This window comes from Raphanus sativus, chromosome 7 (assembly GCF_000801105.2).
Source record: "Raphanus sativus cultivar WK10039 chromosome 7, ASM80110v3, whole genome shotgun sequence".
In the NCBI taxonomy this organism is placed as follows: domain Eukaryota; kingdom Viridiplantae; phylum Streptophyta; class Magnoliopsida; order Brassicales; family Brassicaceae; genus Raphanus; species Raphanus sativus.
Genome location: NC_079517.1, coordinates 22,511,171 through 22,536,041, shown reverse-complemented (window position 1 = coordinate 22,536,041; position 24,871 = coordinate 22,511,171). Strand labels below are relative to the sequence as shown.

Below are 24,871 nucleotides of genomic sequence, written 5' to 3'. Positions count from 1 at the left end.
TTCTCTCACAGATACGAGAACAGGAACGACAAATAAAAGAACTAAAACATTGTCTGGACTGCGCACGAATTTGCAAATTATAACAAACTCTCATCTCATCAATAAATCTTTTGTTTTGAACTTTTGTATTTTCTTTTCATTCGTTACAATAACAAGTTCTAAAGAGAAAAAAAAATTCTAAAGAGCACATTATTAAATGAAAAAGAACCTATAACCATGTGGAACCAAAATTCGTCTGTCGATTTCCATAAAATAAAGAAAGTCAAGAAACCATAACTTTCCTAGAGGTCCCGTGTAACACCCCGATCCCCCGGTGTCTGACTGGAGTTCCCAAAAGGAGGTTATGGACACATGTCTACTTGTTAGACCACCCTACGTGTCCCGTTACTGGTCCCAAGAGTCGACGGACGCATAACCTTCTATGAAATTTCATCCCACCTGTATCAATATACTTCTAACTACAGTCACGCGCACATGAAAATGGTAAAGGGAGGACCTGAGTAAATAAGTTACTCAGTAAAGTGACTCTAGACCAGGCTGCCCGCATGACACTCTACACTATTCTATGTGGGAACCAGGGCTGACTATCAACTGCAATCAATTAATGCAACTTAAAAATCATAACATAAACCATTTATATGCGTCTTTATCAGCCTAGCGATCATCCAACACAATGAATTCAGTCATTGCTACACATAAACACAATAGACTCGACATTCACAATCAAACAAGACCAGCTTAACTCCAAGAAGCCTAGACGTATGGACCTATAGCCATTTACGGATGTCCTTTCACGTTCCGGCATGACCTGGAAGGGCGCCTCTTTCGAGCATTCGTACCCCTCCAGCTTCCTAAATGACTATCCGAGTTGCAGCTCGCTGGCCTGCCGGCTCTGTCTGCCACCCGGCATTGAGTCGATCTTAAGGCGCCACTACACATTTTCTATCCCTTTGAGAGATTTATCCGACGCCTGAGTGTTCCTCCTAAGAAATTAGAAAAATCTAGTTTCTTCGGATGAATACGAGGCGTCAGACTAATCTCTTTCTGAAATCTTAAAGCAAATTTCTAAATCTCTTTGAGAGATTTACCACACCTGGGGATTCCTCCTAGGAAACTAGGAAAATACAGTTTCTTCGGATGAATCCGAGGCGTCGAATAAATCTCTCAAGAGCTTTTTGTGTATTTCAACTGTGGTCCCTAATTCGTCGTAAATTTTTGTCTCTCATTGATCATAAGTTAATTCTTCTTTACGACCACACGTCGCTAATTTGTCGTAAAAGGAAAACCGATTGGTCCTTAATTCGTATTAAAGAGTTGACACTTCAAATAATACAACATACATAACCCATCAAAGCGTTTCTAATTCTCTATGCAATGAATATTTCTTCTGGCTTCGAATGGGAAATGCAGATCACACATAAACGCAGATCAAGCAGAACCAATGCAGATCATGCAGAACAAATGCAGATCAACATAATTTAATAAATTATTGTATTGGAGTAAATGTTAAATGTTTCTAAGATGAAAATTAAATATCTAAAAAATATAAATTGTTACAAATAAGTAATAAATATCATGTTGATAAAAAATGACAAACAATCATCATTAATAGTGAATTAAATTATATGAAAATTTATTATAGAACTAATAGTGTCGATTTTGATATATGTTTTTGTATTAACAAAATATTTATTTAATATAATGTATATAATATTTTTTACATAAAATTATATGAAATTTTGAATATTTAAACGAAGTATATACATGCTTATGAAATTGCATAAAATTATATATATATATATATATATAGTAGTAAAAAAAACAGAAAATATTATAGTCAAAAGTTAGAATAATAAATATATATTTGTTTCAATAAATCTGATCTATAATCATATAAACTAAAATTAAATTATAAAAGATACATATAACTGACATGCCTAAACAAAAATAATTTAAATGATATATCTAATCTGAAAATATAAGTTCATAAATAATTTAAATCACCAAATAACATATATGAATTCGTTAATTAAGTTAAATAAAATATTATAAAATAAAAATTTATAAACAAGTATTAGTTATTTTAATTATATTACTTATTATCAAGAATAAAAATAAATGAACTATAGTATCTAAAAAATAGATGTACAAAGTAGACTGTTTATTAATAATTAATATTAAAAAAATGTAAATAATACTTCATTGATTGGCCCTCTGTATAAATTCCAGCACTTTTTCATGGTTTTTGCAGATCATTAATTTCCTTTGAAAAAATATTCTACATGCAAATTAGACTGCAAATTGAATGATCTGCATTTAAATGTTGAATGGCAAATAAATGCAGTATAATCTACATTTTAATTAATCTGCATTTCTCTTGTATTTAAACTGCATTACATTCAAAGCTTCTGTCTTATATTTCTTATTCTCATGAGCTGTTTCCGTCCATTATCATTAATATATGTCCATCCACATCCACTATATAACGAACTAGAGGTCAAGAAACCATCTACTTTTTTACTCATAATTTTGCTTACTTTTTTAAAACAAAATCCTCAAAAGTGTTTATTTTGCAGATTCTTCTCTATTTGCATGTTTGTAGGATCCTCTTCTTATTATTTGAGGAGAACTTTTGCAAATTAACCTTAAACCCATGTGGGATTTAACCACTTTGCCTTTGCATAGGTGTCCTCATTACATTCACTCTCACATCAAATTTTCAAAAACACTTTCTTGCCTAGACAATTTACATGTTCTGCCATTACAAAATTATATACTACTTTCTTCATTTCATATTTCATGCATCTAAATGCCATAAGTGCGCTGACCGTCATCTCACATAATTATTATTTAATAACATGTGAGATTCTAGTTGGACATGCAATTGTGTGACGGTTTCAATTAGTCCACCTATAAAAATAATCCGAAAATTACATGTGTCATTAAAGTTAATCTAAACCTCGCATGTCCCAACATAGAGTATACATACATAGTAAATTTCATAGTTTGACCAACGTGAGAAACTGTTACATTGTAAATTTCATATTGAATGAGACCGTATACTGAAGTAGATCATATATTAAGATCAAAACCATAAAAACCTCTTTATAATATGGACATAATATCTCAAAGGACCAGTATTTACATACTTTTTATATTTTATGATACTCAACGAGATTTATTTATCGTATATATTAGTGATAGGTATCTTATTAATGGTTGTCAACATGGTTTATAACATAACATTGCCTTCATATTTATAAAGTGAATCTCAGAAAGTATGAAGATTTTACATGAATGTTTACCGGAATCTATTTTTTAAATGTCATACATTCCGGTAATTAGAAAAATGTTATAAAGGTTCCAGTCTTCAGATGGAAATTAATCAATGCTCGTGATTTTATATGCATGTATACCGGAATCTATTTTTAAAAAATATCATACATTTCGGTAGTTAGAAAAATGTTTTAAAGGATCCAGTATTCGTATGAAAAGTAATTAATGCTCATTGATTTAAAATTTAAAACCAAATCTCATTGTTGGTACCCCTGTTCTAAATTGTGGGCGCCGAACCGCTTAATCGGCCGCAAACTCGTGAAACGTATGCTCACCGTGGCGAGTTGGATCAATACGGTTGTGTTCTACGTCGGACCGAGTTATAGCCGCGGAGAATGTATTTTGGTATTACACGGTCGTAGAATTTGAAAATCGTGTGAACTAAAGTCGGTTATATTGAGTTTTCATCTGTACGAATTGGGTCGAAAAAGTATTTAGGTTTACACAAAACTTTTGCTTTCTTCTTCTTTTTACCATCTCTGAATCTTATTGTTTACATAGTGAAACAATGGAGGACGGAGAAGAAGAGTTGAAGAAAGTGGTGTGATTATTTTATTTTTGTTAGGGTTTTAGTTTTATGTGGGCTTAAATATTTTTAATAGGCTCTAGTCACCATTAATTCGGCCCATATGTCTTTTTCATAGACATGAAATTTGTCTTTCCCCAAGACCATTTATTCGCATAAAATCTCTAATAATTTATAATATTCGCTGGATTTTTTTTTTTACTTATGCTCATTCTCTAGTCTAGGCCATGGTACATGCATAAATGTCACATATATGAATGTCAAAAAATTATTATATATGTATAAGTTGGTAAAATATATTTTATATATATTTAAATTAATAATTTATTTAAAAATTACTCCCCGCGTACTCCCCGATTTTATCCCGATTTTTTAGTAACTCGCTAGGCCCATAGCTGCCGCACGTATAGCGCGTAGCGAGTTTTCGAACAGGGGTTGGTACCAATGATATATCTATTTTATTAGTTCAACTTTCTAAAAAAAAATAGTTGAATCAACGAGTTTTATGTATCTTAAGTATTAGTAACGAGTAATTCTTGGGGTTCACTCCCTAGGGTGAACCAATAGGTAGGTTCAACCACCAATAGGAATTCACTATTTTATATTCAATAGCTGCTTCAATGGAGTATCTTTTAAAAAAGAAAATAAAATATTGTCAAGTTATACTATATTTTTAAAAAATTAAAAAAGATAAAAGCTCAACAATTAAAATAAAAAATAATAGTAGTTGAAAAAAAATATTTTATAAAAAAACTTTTAATACCATCAGAAAAATGCTAAACCCTAAATCCTAAACCATTGGGTAAACCCTAAACCCTTGGAGAAATTCTAAATTCTTGATTTTTTAAAGTTATTTTAGTACCGTCAGCAAAACACTAAACCCTAAACCCTAAATACTATACCCTAAACCTCTGGATAAATCTTAAACCCTTGAATAAATCATAAACCCTAAAATTTAAGATTTATCCAAGAATTTAAGATTTACCCAAGGGTTTAGGATATAGCATTTAGGGTTTAGGGTTTAGTATTTAGGGTTTAGTGTTTTGTTGATGGCATTAAAAAAAATTTTAAAAGTTTTTTTTTGTTTCCAACTAATATTATTTTTTATTTATTTTTATCTTTTAGTTTTTAAAATATGACAATATTTTATTTCTTTTTTAAAAAGATATTAAATACAAAATGGTGAACTCCTATTGGTGTGTGAACCTAGAGGTTCACCCTAGGGAGTGAACCCAAGAATTACTCATTAGTAAAAATAGAATCTTATTAACGGTTTTGAACATTGTTTCAGAACATCGGCTTTATATTTAAAAAGTAAATAAAAGAGGGATTCTCTAATGTCAAATTGATTGGGGTCCTTAAAAAAAATTGATTATTAAGGGTAAATCATTGAGTATTACTCTGAAATTAAGGAAAAATCATGGAGTTTTTAGTCGGCAACTAATGATATAAAGAAAGTTTTCCTAATCTTCTTGGACAAATAAAATTTACTATCAATTCATAATTTTCGTTGATTGATTTTTTAAGATCTTTACATATTTCTCGGTTTTTACGGTTATATATAAGGCAATGTACATTATGATTGAGCTTCTTTCTCATATTAGAATGTGTGTCGAGGCAAAGCTTTTAAATAAATTAGTTTATATCTACCATACTTAGGGAGATCTGATATTTTCTAATTGAATAGATGCAGACGTTGTACTCTGCGTTTCCAAGATTTATGGAATTCGATAGATGCAGACGTTGTACTCTGTGTTTTACATTTTTGGCAAATAAATAGGGGAATAGGTAAGGTACTATGATAATTTTTAGTTTTTTTAAAGCATTGGAGCTAATATTTCTGTATATTTTCCTCAAATTATTTTGTTTGTCATGGAAAAGTCGATTCAAGAACTTAACTAACATTGACGGGTTTTCCAAAGTTATGATTGATTCCAATGATATTCCAGAAATCAATGCTTTCATGAAAAGGTAATACATTTTATTTAATGAGTTCTGTTTAATAACTTTGTGTAGTTTGGTAAGTTTATATTCTTTGTTATTGCTTTTTACAGGATTTGAAATACATAGTACTAAAGCTACTTTTCTAAACAGTCTTTTTCCAGTTGTTTTAGAGGTTTTTCTTTATAAGTTATGGCTTTCATATTTTATTATTATATTATATATGTTTTGTTCTATCTTATGAAATTAATAATTATATTTTCTACTTTTATTTTTATCTTAAATTCATAACTAAGTTTATATTAGTATTTAATTCCACATACTAAACTTCGAACCTAATAAACTAGGTGTTTTCCTGCACCATGTGCAGTAAAAAAATTTTAAAATATTTTTTACAAATAAATATAAATTTGATTTAACTGAACATTAAAATTTAGATAAATTTTTTTTTGTTTCTTTTGAATTATATTTAAGAATGTGCATGTATATATTTAAAATTATAATCTTAGGTAGATTTTTATATCTATTTATTTTAATTAAACATATTAAATAAATATGTGAAATTTCATAATTTTCAAAAATTAAAATTAAACAATATTTATAAAATCTGTAGATGTATATAAGAAACTAATGATTTTACGATTTAATTTGATTTTATGAATTAATTTTTATAATTTTGTAAAATATGTATATATTTTTGAAATATTTTTAATTTAAATGATATTTCGAAATTTGAAATGCCATAATTGAATATATTTATTTTAATGATGATTTATGAGTTATTACCATATTTTTAAAAAGTTTAAAAATATAAATCGACAATAAATGTAATATATGAGTTATTACCATATTTTAAAAAGTTTACCAAAAATTTAAATTAACATTAAATATAATTTTCCATGTCATATTAATCTATAAGACATGTCATCAATTTAGTAGTCATGTCATATTATTTTTGTAAAAATGATTGTAGAGAAGACATGTGGCAAAATCACTTCTCAAATATAGTCTAGGGGATGTAAAATTTCATAATTAACAAAATTTAAAATTAAAATATATTTAAAAATCTGTAAATATATATAAGAAACTAATTATTTTACGATGTAATTTGATTTTATGATTTAATTTTTATAATTTTCTAGAAATATGTATATATTTTTGAAATATTTTTAATTTAAATGATATTTTGAATTTTGAAATGCCTTAATTGAATATATTTATTTTAATGATGATTTATGAGTTATTATCATATTTTAAAAAAATCCAAAAATATAAATCGAAATAAATGTAATATATGAGTTATTACCATATTTTAAAAAGTTTACCAAAAATATAAATTAACATTAAGAATAATTGTCCATGTCATATTAATATATAAGACATGTCATCAATTTTAGTAGCCATGCCATATTATTTTAGTGAGAATGACTGTAGAGAAAACATGTGGCAAAATCACTTCTCAAATATAAAAATCTGTAAATATATATAAGAAACTAATGATTTTACGATGTAATTTGATTTTATGATTTAATTTTTATAATTTTCTAGAAATATGTATATATTTTGAATATTTTTAATTTAAATGATATTTTTAATTTTGAAATGCTTCAATTGAATATACTTATTTTAATGATGATTTATGAGTTATTACCATATTTTTAAAAAATCCAAAAATATAAATCGAAAATAAATGTAATATATGAGTTATTACCATATTTTTAAAAGTTTACCACAATATATAAATTAACATTAAATATAATTGTCCATGTCATATTAATCTATAAGACATGTCATCAATTTTAGTAGCCATGTCATATTATTTTTGTGAGAATGATTGTAGAGAAGACATATGGCAAAATCACTTCTCAAATATAGTCTAGGGAATAACACAAAATTTTTGTAAAAAATGAATTAACCTTTTATAAACATAATCAATTTAGTTCAATATGTCATTGTATAGCATGTTATATATGTGATCCGCACTTTTACCTTTCGAATATAAATAGAAAAATTACAATTTCTTTTAGTCTATTCACTCCGCGCAATGCGCGGATCATCACCTAGTTCACATGTTAAACTTCAAATGTTAACATCATCTTGAAATCCAAGGTGTTTTTGACCAGAGAACCCAAAGATGTTTTAATGCACATACTAGATTTTTATCCGCACCTTTAAAACGCGAAAAACATTTTTACTATTTTTCCGGTTTAAAAGTTACTTTATTTTTTGGGTTTGAATCATAGTATTTGATTTTTGATTATTGTAATTGAGTATTATTTATTTTGACGTTTCAAGTGCTTAGCATTCATTTATTTAGTTAAGATCCGTACGGGTTAACAATTCTTATCCTTGTTTTAATATTTATTGGGAAATTTGGGAAAAGGGAACAAAACAACTATGACTTTGTCCCCTTAGAATTAAAACCAAAATAATTGTCCCTATAGTACAAACAATAATGTAAATACCGTTTAATCCTTTATGTTAATTTCCAAATACAATTATTAAAAAATTAAAAAGAAAACAGAAAGTATCAGAAACATGTCGTCTACTAGGATTCTTCTTTCTCTCCAACGAAGAGGCCATTAGGTTTCGCCATCAACACCTTCTCCGCCGTATTAGTTCTTCGGAGACCTTTAACTCATCGTCACATCTCTCTGTTGTCCTTCTTCTTTCTCTTTTCCTCTCTAAACACCAGAAATTAGAATCTCTTTGTAATCTCTGGCTACAATTGAAGTTGTTCAAGCTCGGGAGAAGCTTCTTGTCGCTGATTAAGAACAAATAGGTGTTTGATTTTCATCTTGGTTCTTCTTTCCCCAAAATTGAAGGTAGGGTTTTGAGATCCCCTTTTCGATTTTGATTTTTTTTTTTTGATTTTGTTGATGTGCATGTGTATTAGTAAAAGATTGAATAGAGTAGAAACGCAAATTAATGGCTCACAGTGTATATTTTTGAGATTCTTCTGTGTACAATTTAACATGTTAAGTTAGAATTGTTGTGGAATACCATTATCATTCGGGGTTCTGATGCCTAAGTGACTGGTAAGGAGTTGGATTATTGATTATTTTGAAGGAGAAACTCTTGGTTTAGTTACGTATTAAGTCATTGTTCCCCCTTATAGTGGTTTGACACCTAAGTGTGATGTGCTTCTAATGTGACCTCAACTATAGCTCAATGAGTTCTGGCCTTGTTGTTTCTATTCACCATAGTTAATATTTTCCTTTTGCTGGAGTTGTTTACCGACTGGACTAGCAAAAAAAAAAGATCCAGAACTCCTTTGATGGTGTTGGAGATGCTTGTGACGTTGCAATTTTGGGTTAGATGACTAATGGTTGGTTGCATATAATTTTGTTTGTGCTTATCTATGGTAGAAAGGGGCTTAGAGTTGACTCTTCTGAATTGTATATTTGTTAAGACCTGTTGCAAAATTTTGTGATACCAAGTTAATGAGTTTCTTGAAGAACTATTGTCTGATATGTCTTTGCTCTGTATGCTAATATCATGAGAGAAGTGATACTAACATGTGGATTTGTTCTCAGGAGGCTTGCTGCCCATGCTTCTCAAAATTAATAAGATAAGGACGAGGAAGAAGAGAGACTCATGTTACAAAAGGCTAGAGAACTCGACGAATTTGATCAGCAAAATATCATTTCTTTTAGTTATTCTTATATATATGATCCTTAACTCTATTATTTAGCATTGGATTTAAATCTCTTATTTAGCATTGAATCTCTTTTTAGGTTTCATACACAATAACAAACAAAAGCATACATGATATGAATTTAAATGGTCTTATTTGACTTTCTTATTAAAGGTTATTTTAGGAATTTTTTTTTTAAAATAAAAATGTAGAAGGGGAGAAAACACTTCACCTGGGTATTTATAACTACAACACTTACACTACTTGAAACTATTGAGATTAGTGGCTGATTAGAAACTTAAATAAAATAGGGATGTAAATTTACATCTATCAAAATCGTGGTTGGCAAGAAAAACTAAAATTTAGGGAAAAATTTTTTTTAAAAAGGAAAATAAATAAGATTTAATAGATTTAGGTAATATTTTTTGACAGTTATTTCCTAGATTTTCGGATTCTGTTAAAAATCCGGTAGAATGAACTTACTACAACCCGTAGAATATGGATGACATGGTAGAACGAGTATACAGAGAACGTAGACAAACGAGAGGTAGGAAGAAAGTATATTCTTCAGAGGAAGACATAAGAACATTTATTAGGGTTTACTATCTACGATTTTCGCAGAAAGTAGTATATAATGTAGATTATGTATTCTACGTTTGTAGACTCAACTGTTTTTGGTGTATTTAGCAGTCTACTATGGGTAGATCGTTGTGGCTGTAGTAGAATGCATATTATGAAACGCCGTAGATGGTAGATCTGATATAATAACAACTTTACCCCATTTTTCAAATTGTTATTCCAAATATGTTTTTATAAAACTAATATTTTTCATAAATGCACATAATTTAGTACTTCATTTTTCATATTTTTGTAAATTATTTTGTGTTGTAAATTATTTTATATGAATTTTTAAACTTTTGAAGGGTAGTGAAAGTCCAAAAATGGAAAAATTTGAAATCATTCTAATGGGACAAAATACTACTTGTTTTGTTCTTTTTTCCCAAATTTCCCTTTATTGGTTTATGTCATTTATGCTTGAAATTGAATCAATCAATATATTTTATAATAATAAAAATGGTTAACTATAAATTGTAGGAGTGCTTATATATCTATTCTATTAAATTAAAAAACATGATCCATTGATATAAAGCTTCAGTCCAACTATTTTAATACAATTGTTAAAACTTATCATTGATCATTTAAAACAAAATATTTTACACAAATATGATTACAAGTAAAAACACAAATATAATTAAAAAATAAATATGAAAATTAAAACCTAGAAAAAACAGTGAAACAAAAAAATATACCAGACTTCTAAAGGACTGATCAAAATTTAGTATTCTTATGTTCTCTGATGCTTTGATACCATTAGGGAATCTCTACAAGAAAATGCAAAGTTTTGATATAGCAGCAAAAAAACTCCAGTGTGTGAAAGAGCTGTTATATGATAGTGGAACTGTGGAAGAGACTTTTCTTGCCGAAACTGTAGGTTGACGTTAGAGGTTACATTAGATATGCTATTTGGAGATTTGTCTCAAAGAGGATATGACAATAAAACAATACACCTTGCCAGATATATGGATTATCACATTCTGAAAGCCTGAAAGACTGTAGAGTACAGCTTTGAGAAAATTATGTTGCTCGTCTTTGAAAGGTTGTAGTAACTGCACAGTAAAGAAGAAACCAACAGATAACATAGACCCTAAAAGGAAGCGTCGAGGTGTTATAAATTTACAGGCTTGCGTGACCAAGGAGCAGAAGAATTTGATATCTGACCCTAGCATGAGGTTGACTCGCTCAATGTCTCGGTCACTTAAACAACATGGTCATATGATTCTTGTTGATATGCATATCTCAAAGAAGCATAGTTCAGTGATGAATCTGTTTTGGGTGATATCTTTGAAACTAAAGACGCAGTATGTAGCATCTGCAATTGCATCAATAAAAGATGTCAGCAGAGCCTCTCTAATAATGAAGCAACAAAGCCCGGATTGCTGAAAAGTTTAATAAGTTCGAAACGGCAGTTTCAGCAAAGGAGGCTCGTGTGCAATGTTCTTAACAGCCTTGGTATTTCTCTTTGTCCCTTGTAATATTCATTTTACACAACGTGCATGCACTTTGATAGCTCTCTATAAGTTAGTTATAGTTCCTTTTACGTTCATGGCAGGTGCACGCGATGCTTGTACTATGCAGTTCTTGTCAGGTGATGCGTCCGTGTGTTATGGTGTCCGACTGTTATCACAGAGACGAATAGAAAGATTTGAAGAAAATATACTCTCCAGATGCTGAACCGAATCCATTCTTTCAAAAGAATCGATGTTTTATTTGTGGTACATATCACATTATAGAAAGCTTGGATGCTTAAGTAATGGGAATGTTTTCATAACTTCTGTTGCAGAATCAGTATTTTGATTTTTGTTCCGAAGACAGTAATTCTAAACATGAATATTTTCAAAAAATAATTTTGTTATTGTTGTCCGCATTTGTTATGTTTAAATAATGGATAACAGAGAGAGTCTCTCCTCTTCTTCATTCTCTCACTACAATCCTTTACGGAGAAGGAGAAGAGACTTTCGATTTTGTTTCTGTATTATAATCTTCGATCAAGTGATTGATTTTCATCTTCGCTAGGCGATTAGATTTTCGTTAGGCGACTTTTGTTTTGTTTTTTTCGAATCAAATCAGTTATGTTCTTCAAGTTTCTTTCTTATTTCTGATTTGATTTGAATCAATAAAGATCCGTTCTTGTTTTGATCGGTGATTTTAATCTCCTTCTTCGCAAATTACTTTAAATCCTGTTTAGTTTTTGGTCTGATTTCTTCTTCAAAGATTATCCTCATATATTTTGTTTATAGGAGTCAATCTTTACTCTCACTTGTCTTTCCCTGAATCAAAGTTGGAGTGTTTCTCAGAACTTATAAATTGGCCATGTAGAAGTTAGGCTATAAACAATGCTTTAGAGGAATATATGATTGGGAAGTGATGAAGAAGATAAAGATACATCCAACTTCACGGAGGAGCCCAGGCGGCGATAAGCTCACAGTCACCAGAAAATACACTCTCTGCATCACTGCATGAAAAACCCGCGTTATATAAAAGATGACGCGTGGTTATGATTATCAATTTCGACGTTTGTGGTCATGGGCTTCATATTTTAATACGTAGATTAGATTTTGATCCGCCCTTTAAAGGGCGGGTATTTTTTTGTTTTAATTTTTGTAGTTGTTTGTTATAATTATATTTGTGTCTTTTTCTTGTAATCATATGTGTAATTGCAATTTCAAAGTTAATCTGCCATAATTTCGTTTTTTTTTTGTAATTATATGCATGTATGTCCGTTTATTTGTAATCATATTTGTATGTTCTATATCTCTGAGAGGAAGGAAATATATTTTGTTTAACATATTTTTTTTGAAATTTAATTATTATATTTGTGTTTTTCTTAGTCAATATATTTATCTTTTTCTTTGTAAGTATATTTGTGTTTTTCTTTATAATCATATTTGTGCAAATATTTTAATTTAAAATTATTACTAATTTTTCTGATAATTGTATTGAATTAGTGAAGATTCATAACTATACACTTTCGTAATAGTCATTTCACACATAAATTTTGTAATTTGGTTGTAAATATATAGAAATATTTTTTTTAAATACCAAAACATAGTTATAATTTTGTTTATTAATAAAATAGTAATTAAATAAATGCAAATTATATGTTTTTCACTAAAGTTTGGTTTCATATATAATTATAATCTATTCCATTAACTTACCAGTATAACCAATTGATAACAGCAAAGTCCAATTTAAAAAATACATGGAACCTATAAATATAACTGTAATAACCTATATATAATTGTTTATATGCCGAGATATAACTGGAGGTTATGAGTATTTTATTCCGGGTGGATGTGGATTGGTGTATTTTGGATTGTGGGTACCTGCCCACCTGAAAAATATTTAAAAAAGAAAAAGAAAAAGAGAAGTAAAAACTTTTTTAAAAAATATGGTAATTTTAAAAAAAACTTTAAATTTTAAAAATATATAATTATTTTTTATAAATATATTTTTACATTTTTATAATAATTAAATTTAATAATTATCTTCTAAAAAGTATAACCCGCGGATAAACACAAAATTAAATGAGACGGGTGCTAGTACAAATTATTTGTTTACGGGTTGTACTAGTCTTGTACTAGTCATATTTTTGACCAAAATAAAATTGAAACCCGTCCCTAACCGAGCATATAGCGGATCAATTTTTAAATTGCTATTATTTAATAAAATATATTCTGATTAAGATTTATACACAAATATGATAACAAAGAAAAATACAAATATAATCACAAACAAAACAAAAATATGAGAATTAAATTAAAACAAAAATATACCCGCCTTTTAAAATTTAATCAAAATATACCCGCCTTTTAACATCAAAAAACACCAAAAAAACATTACATTATAATATCATGCTATTTAAAATAGTGATATTGTTAATCAAAGCCCATGGACCCAATATAATTGCATCTCCCTACAACAAATTGAAAAGCTTTCGCCATTGTTCCTCGGCTTCTCCGTAACATCATCATCGCCGTCGAGGTTTTCACCAAGTCTCCTCCAAATTTCCGCAAACCCCAAGCTCCTCGAGAGACTCCACCTATTTCTTTGAAATATGATCATATTTGTCTTCTGAAAAATGAATCTGTCAACAAATCATTCAAATACATCAACTATTTTCTCAGGTTCTCACAGTAATCAGTTATTATATATGATCTAGCGGTGTAATCAAACAAAGAAGAGGGACTGAGGATCTGCAAAAAAAATATTAAGAAACAAATCGTAAAATGTTTGATTAATTAAAAAATATATTGATGCAGTTACGTGATTAGTGGCTCTGATTAAGAAATTAAGAAATATAATTATGCAGTAATGGGCCCGATTTTGGCAGTTACCTTAATGTAAAAAAGTGTATTAAAATTATATTAAATGGCAGTTATAAAATTTAAAAGGTGGATACAACTTTTATGAATAGGTCAAACTACAGAATTAATAGAATAGATTGTATCTTTGTTTGGGTTTTAATGTAAACATGATCCATGTATCTTTTGCCTGCAGACTTTTGAAATGAAATCAGAGTTGACAAAAAAAAGATAATGGATAACAAGAGGATACTAGCATAGACTTATATATAGTTAAAAATCTAAAAAGTTTACATGATTTCAAATATAAGTAGACAAAACCAAAATAAGAACACCGCATAAAATTTAAAGGTTTATTCTAACTTCTTATTAAATTTTAATAATTCATCAATTTAACGGACTTAGTTTTTAAAAGAAAACACAACATACTAAATAAGCTTGAGAAAGCAAATCAATAGTGAAAAAAGAAGAAGATAAAGAGTGGATGAGCGAAGGCCATCTTTAAAGTGATTTAGTGTCCATTGGCTATGGATCCATCGTCCCCTTTCTTGCCATAGAATCTCCGGTACAATGAATCAACCTCTTTCAGATAGTAAGTCCCCGGAGCCAAAAGCTCTAAGATACCTTCCTTGCTGGTCACGAACTCCTTTGCTCCGTACCTATGCTCCATTAGCTTCATTGTCTCCACAAACTTCTCAGGTGCATACTGCAATTCAACAAGGCCAAGATGAGATACACTTACTCAAGATTGTGCACCCTTTTTTTTTTTGTTACCTCATGTCTAGCCTTCAATTTACCACCAACGTCCATTACAGAAGCGATGTTTGATAAGCTGAAAGGAGAGTGGTTCTCGCAGAGACGCAATGAGAACATCGTTGCGGTTGAACCACTTCCATATGAGAACATAACCACCCGTTTTCCCACCTGTATATCAAGAACGTCCAAAAACACAAATGTAACAAGTAGTAACGCATTTCAATAGAATCACAAGAAGAAAAAGTTTAGTTTACCAAATCGCTGTGTTTGTTGTGGATGAGGGAAGCAAATGCTGCGTAGAGTGAAGCAGTGTACATGTTACCCACTTCTTTTGGTACTAAAGTCGTTGGTTGCACTTTAGCATCATAATACGTTTTCGCTAGTTGTTGTGACACCTGCAAAAACAGACTAAAAGATTGAGCTACAACTCTTTTTTTTTTATAAAAAAAAAAAAAGGGAAATAGTGAAAACCTTTTCAAGATCACGGCTTTGGTAACTCTCATCGAGGGACAAAGAGGAATAAGGAGTGAATTTTTCTTTGGCAGCAACGTCAATGTAGCTGCAAAATAGGGAGAATATGTTATTCATAATATATAAACAAGTAAAAATCTCTCAATCCGAAGACGCAATTCATAAGCAAAGATTGATGAACCTTGCGTTTCTCAAGAAGTCGTTGTACAAGAGACGAGCAAAGCTTTTCTGCACAAGCTGCAGTAGCAAAGACAAGAAGTACTGGTGAGTGACAATTCAGGTAGAAAGAACAAAACTAGTCTTCTTTGAGGATTGAGAGATTACTTTGTTGTATGGAGAATGGAAGACAAAGTAATCAGCATCATTGATTGAGAACTCTTTGCCCTCAAGTTTCTCAAACCTAGTAAAAATTTGTAATTAGCCAATACAGAACACAAGAAGAAAGAAACAGTAAGAAAAGCAAAAAAAATAATTGTAACAGTAAGAAAAGCAAAAAAAAAAAAAAACTAACTTGTTGCATAAATGTTTGTAGCAAGAGTCAAGTGCTATAAGGTAGCATGTCTGTGAAAGCTTACCATCAACAACCTACAAGAAGAACACAATAACCAATCAAGAACTTCATTCTCTCTGTGCTAAACACTTTGAGATTAATCACTGAAGACTTTACCGGGTACTCGCTAGCAAGATTTGGCTTGTAGAAGTCATAGACATGAGCCATGTGGCTTCCTCTCAATTTGCTCTCGAAAACGATAGGAGCATCTGGTCCTATCAACATAGCAATGGCAGCTGCTCCTCCAGTGGGCCTTGCAGGTCCTTCTGCATAAACCTGAAAGCATTCAAATGTATAAACATGCCAAGGTTTATACAAACACTCTTAGGGAATTAAAAGATGTTGCTAAGACAGATGTTATACCGCACTGTCAGTACAAATGACGAGGCCATAGCGTCCATCCCAGGAGTTACTCTCAACCCAGTTGACACAGTTTAGCAAAGCTGCGGTTCCACCATAACACGCATTGGTCGAGTCAACACCTTCAACGTCGGTGTTTCCACATTTCTGTTCCATTCACAAAAAGCAAAAGAAAAACTTCAACTGTCTGTCTTTTTAACAAAAAGAAAAAAAGAAGCTTGAGAAAAGGATAATACCTCAAAGAGTTGCATCAAGAAGGTTTTGATGGACTTGCTTTTGTCAATGACAGTCTCACTTCCTACTTCAAGACGCCCAATTTGCTTGGGGTCAATCTTGTACTTTTCAAGAAGAGATGTCACCGCATTGAAACTAAAGATCAACATATAAAAACTCAGTCTTAATTTGCATCAGATATATATATATATATATATATATATATATATGCAAACAAACAAAAAATTACCTCATTGAGATGACATCTTCAAGTTCAGTGCAAAAAGCTAAACAATCTTGGCCAAGTCCAATGGTGTATTTGCCTTTGCTTGCTCCATCATGAGCTTCCAAAGCTTCCTATATAACAGAAAAATAGACATTGATCTAACTCATCAATCATAAACACCAGACCTGGAATCAATAACTTAAAAATGAGAAAAAGAGAGAGATTGAAACAGAATGTTGTAGATCACTTCTTATATTAGCTGATAAAATAAAAGGTTTGCAAGGAATCTCATCTTAATAAAAACCACAAAGTTGTATAAAGGTTTGAAATTTTTCACTTAATGAGAAATCTCAAACTCCTAATGAGAATCAAGTAGATATCATTTGATCAAATCAGTCTCATCACCAAATCTCAGACATATACACAGATATCTCCATTTTGAGAAATTTAATCAGAACCATAATCTTTTTTTTTTTGAACTTCAAAATAAAATGAAAACAATTAAAAAGAAAAAACAAAATTTAGCATCTTCTGACTTGTAGCACCAAAACTGCGCCGCATTACAAAACGCAGAGACAAGGAAGTAAGGAACAAAACATAAGTCTTGTCTGTAACCTATGAGATCTTCCCTGGAAAATTCTTCTAGAATATGTATAAGATTTCGAAAATCATGTTCGGAAAATTTTCATGAAGATTTATGTCAAAAGGCGAGTTCAACTATGTTCAAAAAAAAAAAAAAAAAAATAGAGAAAGCTCCGAGAGAAACAGAGTATGAAGCTCATACTAAACCAAAGAAAATAAAATGAAAGTTTAACCTGTTGCACACATGTGGGAGGGAAGTAGATATCCATAGCCAATATCCCTACGTTCTTCGCCATTGCTGAATCAAAAAAAGGATTAATGAGATCCTCCAGATATATTCTCCAGATAATGAGATCGAAGGTTCGGTCTTTGAGAGAGAGAGAGTTTAGAGAAGCGGTGTATATCAGAAAATATATGAATCTGTTGAAAACAGAAATGAAACTCAATTTGTTTTATTAAACAACTGCAGGAGAAATATTTGGCTAATTTTTTTAAAAAAATATTAGTTCTGCTTTCTTGTTTTTTACGTCAGCATATTACTGGTACAGTTGTACTTAATAATTTTTTTTGTTTAAAGTATCCAAATTTTGTTAATTTTATCCAAAATTATATAAAGTATTTCATACAACTAAAAGTACATTTTCCTGTGTTGGACAAATGACAATTACATGTCAAATAAAAAAAGTATAGATTAGAAAAATAGAATTTATTTGATAACAGTTGCACAAAAAAAATAATTTATTATTTTTTGTAACAGAAGAAGAATTTATTTGATAAGTAAATACCTGGAAAATAAGAGAAAAAAAAAAGGTATGTTTGTATGAGTGCGTGAGATTGGGCAGGAGGGCAGGGGGGTGTTTCCTCCGGGATTTGGACAACACAGAGTTCGTGACTTAGCTCCTCTCCCTCGTGCTTCTCTTTCTTTCTTTGATTACTCTTTTAAATCTTGTTTATTTGCCATTTTATCGATTTGGTCCTTTTGGTTTTAGTTTTGGGATATATCATCTCTTTACAGTATAACTCTCTAAATATTGATGATTTATAAGTGCTGCACCTATACAACTACCAAAATAAGTTCTGCAGTGTTTAATATTTTTTCTCCTGAGTGCGTAAAACTGCTTTTTAATAAATTGTTTTTTGTAATAATTTATCATTACAAAATATCAATTTGTAAATAATTATTTTGATGCATAATCTATAAACATTATTTTATTTTTAATTGTATTTCACTTGTACGATATTAATAATTTTGTTAGCAATCAACTAACACACATGTGAGAAGAAGAAAATCTATATAATTTTTCCAAGAATTTTCAAAAGTAAAACTAATTACAAAACTTTACAATATGTTTCAAGTGTATACTTCAAACAGTAAAAATATAGAAATACTTTTAAATAAGTATACACTTATCACATTGATGCAGTCGGCTTTTTTACCAGATTTGTGGGTGTAACAAACTTACGTATTATGCTCGTCAGTGGACTTAATTATTTGTCATCTTCTATAGAAAACTTCTATAGAAGTCTGCTGCTAGACTATCATGCATTCTTTGTATCAGAGATTTTCAGTACTAGTCTTATTTGGAAATTTAAGACAACATCGAAAGCAATAATACAACTCATAGTTTCAACACTAACTAAAAACTTACAAATTCAACATAAGTACCCATAATCACTAGAGTTTATAGCATCGTCAGCATCAACAATAACATCAGCAGTTGCTTGAGCATCATCAACAACATTCCAATATTCATCCAACCCTTTGTCAGTGTCTTCATTACCTTTCACCACCAATTCTTTGTGTACAACAGGTAACTGAATCGTTACCTACAAAAAGAATACATTTTACAAAATTAGCGAAAAAAATTTCATGTTTGATAAAATTAGCGAACAAAAATTTCATGTTTGATAAAATTATAAATGTAGACTTACAAAGATGATACACTAAAATTGTGTCTTTACTACTTCAAGCTAACAGTGTAGATGTAGTATTTGAGATTCAATTCCAGAGGACCAGCTTACACTTTATTTATATGGGATCAAAATTAAGCTAAGACAATATGGAGTTTTGTTTTGAGGGTAACGTGCAAAGCAAGTAAAATAATATAAATGAGAATTCAATTTAAAGAGAAGCCAGCCTAAGGTTACTTCATCGGGTGTTAATACTTGTGAGCTAAACAATTATTCAAGTGTTAATAAGAACAGTTTAGAACTCGGATCACTCAAGTAGAACAGTCCACTGTCGTGGTACTGCTCCCTATGCTGATCAATCTCACCGTCTAACTGTCGTTGAGGTGAGAAGCAACAACAAGCAATAGAGATCAACTCCGATAGGTTCACAGAACATCCTAATATCTACTTTCGCTGATTAGGGATGCAATGCTCATTCAAAACAGATCTAGCAACCTAAGCACTTTTGATGATCAGATTAAACCTATGATCTAACATTAAGCGGCCAGTTTAATGCGAGCAGTAAGAATGGTTATGAATGAAGACAATTGAGTGATTCACTTATCTATGTTTAGCTCACGAAATCAACACCCTTGAACCCTAGATAAGCTAGCCGACTACTCAGCCATGAACAGGGAAAACACAGAGTTCATAGATGAATAATACTGCAAAAATATAACAGAAACAAAGAGAGGGTTCAGGATGATCTTCTCTAAAACGAGAGAGAGAGAGAGAGAGAGAGAGAGAGAGAGAGAGATCCTTCTCCCTTTACAAGGTATGAAATCACAAAGCAAGTCTCTAATGGTTTCTTCTATGAAAAGAAGCGTAGTCTGATAATGAGAAAACAGAAAATATCATATATCAAAGCCACAGGCGGTTGGGAGAGAAAAAGAGGATAATTAGGGCAAATCCTAAAATAATAGTGGTTTCCATAAAAATCTCTGCCGCTGGAACAATCACTCGGGTTGTTCCGCTCAATCATGAACAATCATCAGACTGTTCTGCGTGAAAATCACCAAACTGCACTGTTTTCTGCCTCTTTTGTTCCAGCAGGTCCATCTCCCATCCAGTGCAACTCCAGACCTGTAATGATTCGAAAAGAACTAGAAAGACTCGATAAAGACTTGAAAACCAATTAGAAAACATATATACAATGATGTATAGAACACCATATATCAATTCTCCCAGACTTAGATCCTTGTTTGTCCTCGAACAAGGCCAAGTATCAAGAACAGGGAGAAATGTTTGAAAGTGTGGGAACTCTCCTATTCTCAGCAACCATACCTTAACCACGAATCTCTAAACCATACAAGCAGTAAACTAGGACAACGCACCCTTACCAGAACCCCACTGACTGCTGTTCGAAAATCGGCTCCATACTCTACATCTCAAACCTGAAAAAGCAACACTATCGAGACAGAACTCCCTACATTCATTTAAGAGCAGCGTGAGCTTCTCATCACAGGCACTATTCAGGGTAGACGGGCTAGGTGTGGAATAGGCTAATTTTATGGTGGAGCTAAAGAGTGTTTAGGGGCTACCAACTTTTCGTAGTGGATGCAGGATATCGCGCAAAATAGTCGTGAGAGGACGGCTCCATTGATGTCCACAGCCCCTTACTCGTTTTGTTATCTCAGGAGCAACTGTTCTTTTCGTTCGGGAACAATCATCAGACTGCTCCACTCATATGTCTGCTCCTCATCCCTTTATATTGATACCTACTCTTCTGCTCGACCTTTCCAATGGCTCATGTATCCTGAATTCTTCTCCTTCTCCATCACCATATAGATTTTTTTTTTTTAACAAAGATGGTGGGGTGACGAAGAAGGAGGGAACATGTGATGTTTGGATTGCCACTGGTGGTTCTTCTGGTTCAAATCATTCTGGTTCTCCACCCATGTTCTTGCACAGCTCATTGGTTATGGAGCGGTTTCTCCCTTAATCTGCTTGTTCTCCTTCTGACTGAATCTGCGCAGCAGTAACGAGTAAGAGGCTGCGTCGATCCTTTCCTCTCAGACCTTTTTGCACATATCTGCACATATAACACTGAAAAACAAATGCATGAAGGTGGAATAAAGGCTAAGGCGCAGGGTGGGAACTATCTAAAGATGAGCTAGCCACTCAGGAACAACAAGATGGATATAAAGGATAAGAAGTCCTGAGTGTAGTTCATGTTTCCCTGATCGGCTGAGAACTTCTGGAGAATCAAGTGAGATATGTCAGGGTGTTCCAGGTCCACATGTGTGTCTTTCGCCACTGCTAAGGTCACTGGATAAAATAACTAAAGCACGAGGTGGTTAGTGATCAACACGGAATAAGATCCTAATTTCCACAAATTTTTGACTGACTCAATCCTAAAAACTGACTCAAACTGACTCAAGAGTAAAAGAAAAGAAAGAACTGTTTTTTGTACAACTGTTTTTTGATAACGTAACCCAAGTGAGTTGCTGGTTAATTTATACAACTGTTTTTTGATAACTATATTTGTACATGTTAACATTTTATTTAACACCTACATCGTAAATTAACAATATTATATTGCTATTACAAAAAATGCTTATATCTATATACTAAATTATACAAAATAGTTTGTAAACCTTTTCCCAATATACTTATATCCAGTATCCACATTTCCATTCACAAATAACACGACTTGAGTAAATCTTTAGAAATTATGTTATATGATATTTATTGACAGTATTTAAATTTCTTAATATCCAGCAAATGCAACAATTTTCAAATGTTATCCTAGTCATAAAAAACATTAACTAGTGCTTGAAATCACAACCACCCGCATCCGCAACCTCCCGCAACCGCATGTACTAACTGGAACCAACTTTTGATTTTAAGAGGTTTGGAACGGTTTGAAGCGATTTATAGTGGTTTGTATGGTTGTTTTGAAATGTTGTCAACCGCTACCAACATCAAAAGCTATGTTTTTAGGTGGTAGCGGAAAAACCAGTTAGACCCTTAATAGTTTAAGAAAATTTTACCAAATGTTTGTAAGAGAGTTGGTATAATGTTGTAAGGTGATTTTTTGTCGCTAACTATCAAATGAAATATTAGTATAAGATCTCCAAAACTTTTTAAAAAATTACATACAAATATTTTTCCAAATTTGTAAAACAATAAAAAAATTCTTATTAAATTATTTATTGTCCTTATAATCTCAGGACCGCCTTGGATTCAAAAGATAGGCAATGACATTTTCATATTTGAATTCTCTATAATTTATGGTTTACGATGACAATTCTTGTAGACTGAAAATTTAGGATGATATTACCGTTAGAAATTAATATGTTAATTTTGTCATTTTTAAAAGTTAAAAAAACAATTTTCCAATTCTAAGCATTTGTTAAATTAGAGACAATAACGCGGTGGCTAGTGTAAGTGTATCACTTGGTAAATCAAATGTCTAATACAGGTGTATTCAACTGAAAGTTATAGTTGATTTGTATTAAAATGATAAATTTACTGTTATTCAAATATGAATTTTAAAAACTCATTTAAAATCCACTGTTATTGAACTTAACATTTCGTAAAGTACTCTGAGATTCACTGTTATTGAAAATATTTTAAGTCGTGGAGTTTTAAAGTTTTCAAGTGATTTTAAGATCTTTGGGTGGAATTTCTTAGTTAAAAAAATAAAACTAGTTTTAGGGTATATTCTAGAACACGTTAACAAAAATCACCTAAATATCTGCAACTTATTGAAATCATCTAAAACCCTATTAAAAATCAAATCACATCGGATGTTAAATTGAATACCCCTCTTATGTGAACCGTTTACCATTGTGTGCCAGTATATTCAAGAAGTAGCACTAGAAAACTCAAGAGTAGCATTAAATTGATTATATCACCTCTGAACCAATTCAACACTATGAAGAAGTCATGAATTCACACCAATTCTATTTATCAACCTCTTAACCTATTTTGGTTTTTTAGATTGTAAAAGTATTTATTATCTTTGCTAGATGGATTATTAATATGTTAACCGGATTTAATATTGCTTCACCCGGGAGGAATCTAGCACATAGTAGTTGTTAACAACATGGAAAACCCAGGTTGACGTAAGAAGAAAACAACACAAGTTATTCACAAACAAGCACAACAACAAAATGTTAAATAAAGACCGGTGTATTTTGTTTTTTGATAGACTGAGGGTATTTGAACCCAAAGGCTCGATTAATCCCTTGGAGGCCGGCTTATCTGTGACATGTAAATTCTAGTTTTCTACATGAAAGTTAGATATCCACGTCATGTGGCTATGCAAATGCATAAATTTAAGTGGTAAGTTTTGAATCTGGGGCACTTAGAACTTTTCCGAATCTGAAAATCCGACCATGTCAGCTTGCTTAAACAATAAAATGTCAATAAAAACAGTTCTATTTTGGGTTTATTTAATAGGATTTTTAATGTAAAAACCCCTCAAATAAATTTTATTTGGATGAAAACCTCTCAATTAAGAATGTAATAGAAAAACCCCTCAAATCATGTTTTTCAAAGAATTAGCCCCTCCATCTACAGTAATCGTTAAAAACCATAGTTTGTCGTTAAGTACAAAACGCTACCGTTTCAATTAGTACAAAAACGTCACAGCTTTTTTTATCTATTCTTAATTTCTTTCCATTTTTTGTCCCTTGACTTCTTCATCTCTTTCCAAAATTCCCCAAATCCATTATAGGGTTCTTCTAAGTTCTCTCCAGTCCTTTTGGCCTGATAAGTGGTCTCCAATGGAGAGGTTGTTTGAATTACAGGTCCGAGGGGATGCATTGATCTGGATATTCATATTGATGCTACAGTGGAACATGCGATACAGTCTTACCGTAGATGTCAATCATAGAGTGGAATTTCTTTCATGATTGAAAACGAAATTTTGAAACTGAGAGCACATGGACTTTCCCAGGAAGAAGATGTGTGTCTGTGCAGAGGGGCAGGGGATTGTTTTCGTCCTAGTTGCCACACAAGACAGACTTGGAACTTGACTGGAGAGGTGAATCACATCTCTTCAATCTAGAGGAAGCAAAAGATTTGCCGAAGCTATGGAGTTTTGGTTCACAGCGAGAAAGTAATCAAATACTCTGTTTAGAGCTCTGTTTTTTTATACATGGGTAGGCTATTTCTAGCTGATAAAATATTCATTGTACAATTTTTTTTTGATATATGAATAAATTTAAAATTCTTGAAGAAAAAAGTTCTCTCCAATCTTTCTTCATTGTTCAGGTAAGTTAGAATACCTATATTTTTTTCGGTCTGTGAGATAATGATTCAATTTGATGGAACTAGAAGAAGAAGCATGAAGACTGAAAATAGAGAAGTTGTTGCTGCCGTTTTGGTGACAGTAAATCACTAGAACACACATTAACATGAAAATAGAGTTTCGACATTAAATCACAAAGTA

General features: G+C 31.2%; 1 protein-coding gene across 1 annotated transcript; it reads right to left on the bottom strand.

Moving 5' to 3' along the window:
• Positions 1-14,704: 14,704 nt before the first annotated feature.
• Positions 14,705-17,951, bottom strand: LOC108829615 (hydroxymethylglutaryl-CoA synthase). The gene is made up of 12 exons (XM_018603239.2): positions 17,754-17,951; positions 16,963-17,069; positions 16,736-16,868; positions 16,503-16,646; positions 16,257-16,415; positions 16,101-16,174; positions 15,914-15,989; positions 15,771-15,826; positions 15,590-15,677; positions 15,373-15,513; positions 15,137-15,286; positions 14,705-15,068 (listed from the first exon to the last, which is right to left on the bottom strand). The coding sequence occupies exons 1-12, from the start codon at positions 17,814-17,816 to the stop codon at positions 14,874-14,876; spliced, it is 1,386 nt and encodes a 461-aa protein (XP_018458741.2). The 5' UTR covers positions 17,817-17,951; the 3' UTR covers positions 14,705-14,873.
• Positions 17,952-24,871: the final 6,920 nt, after the last annotated feature.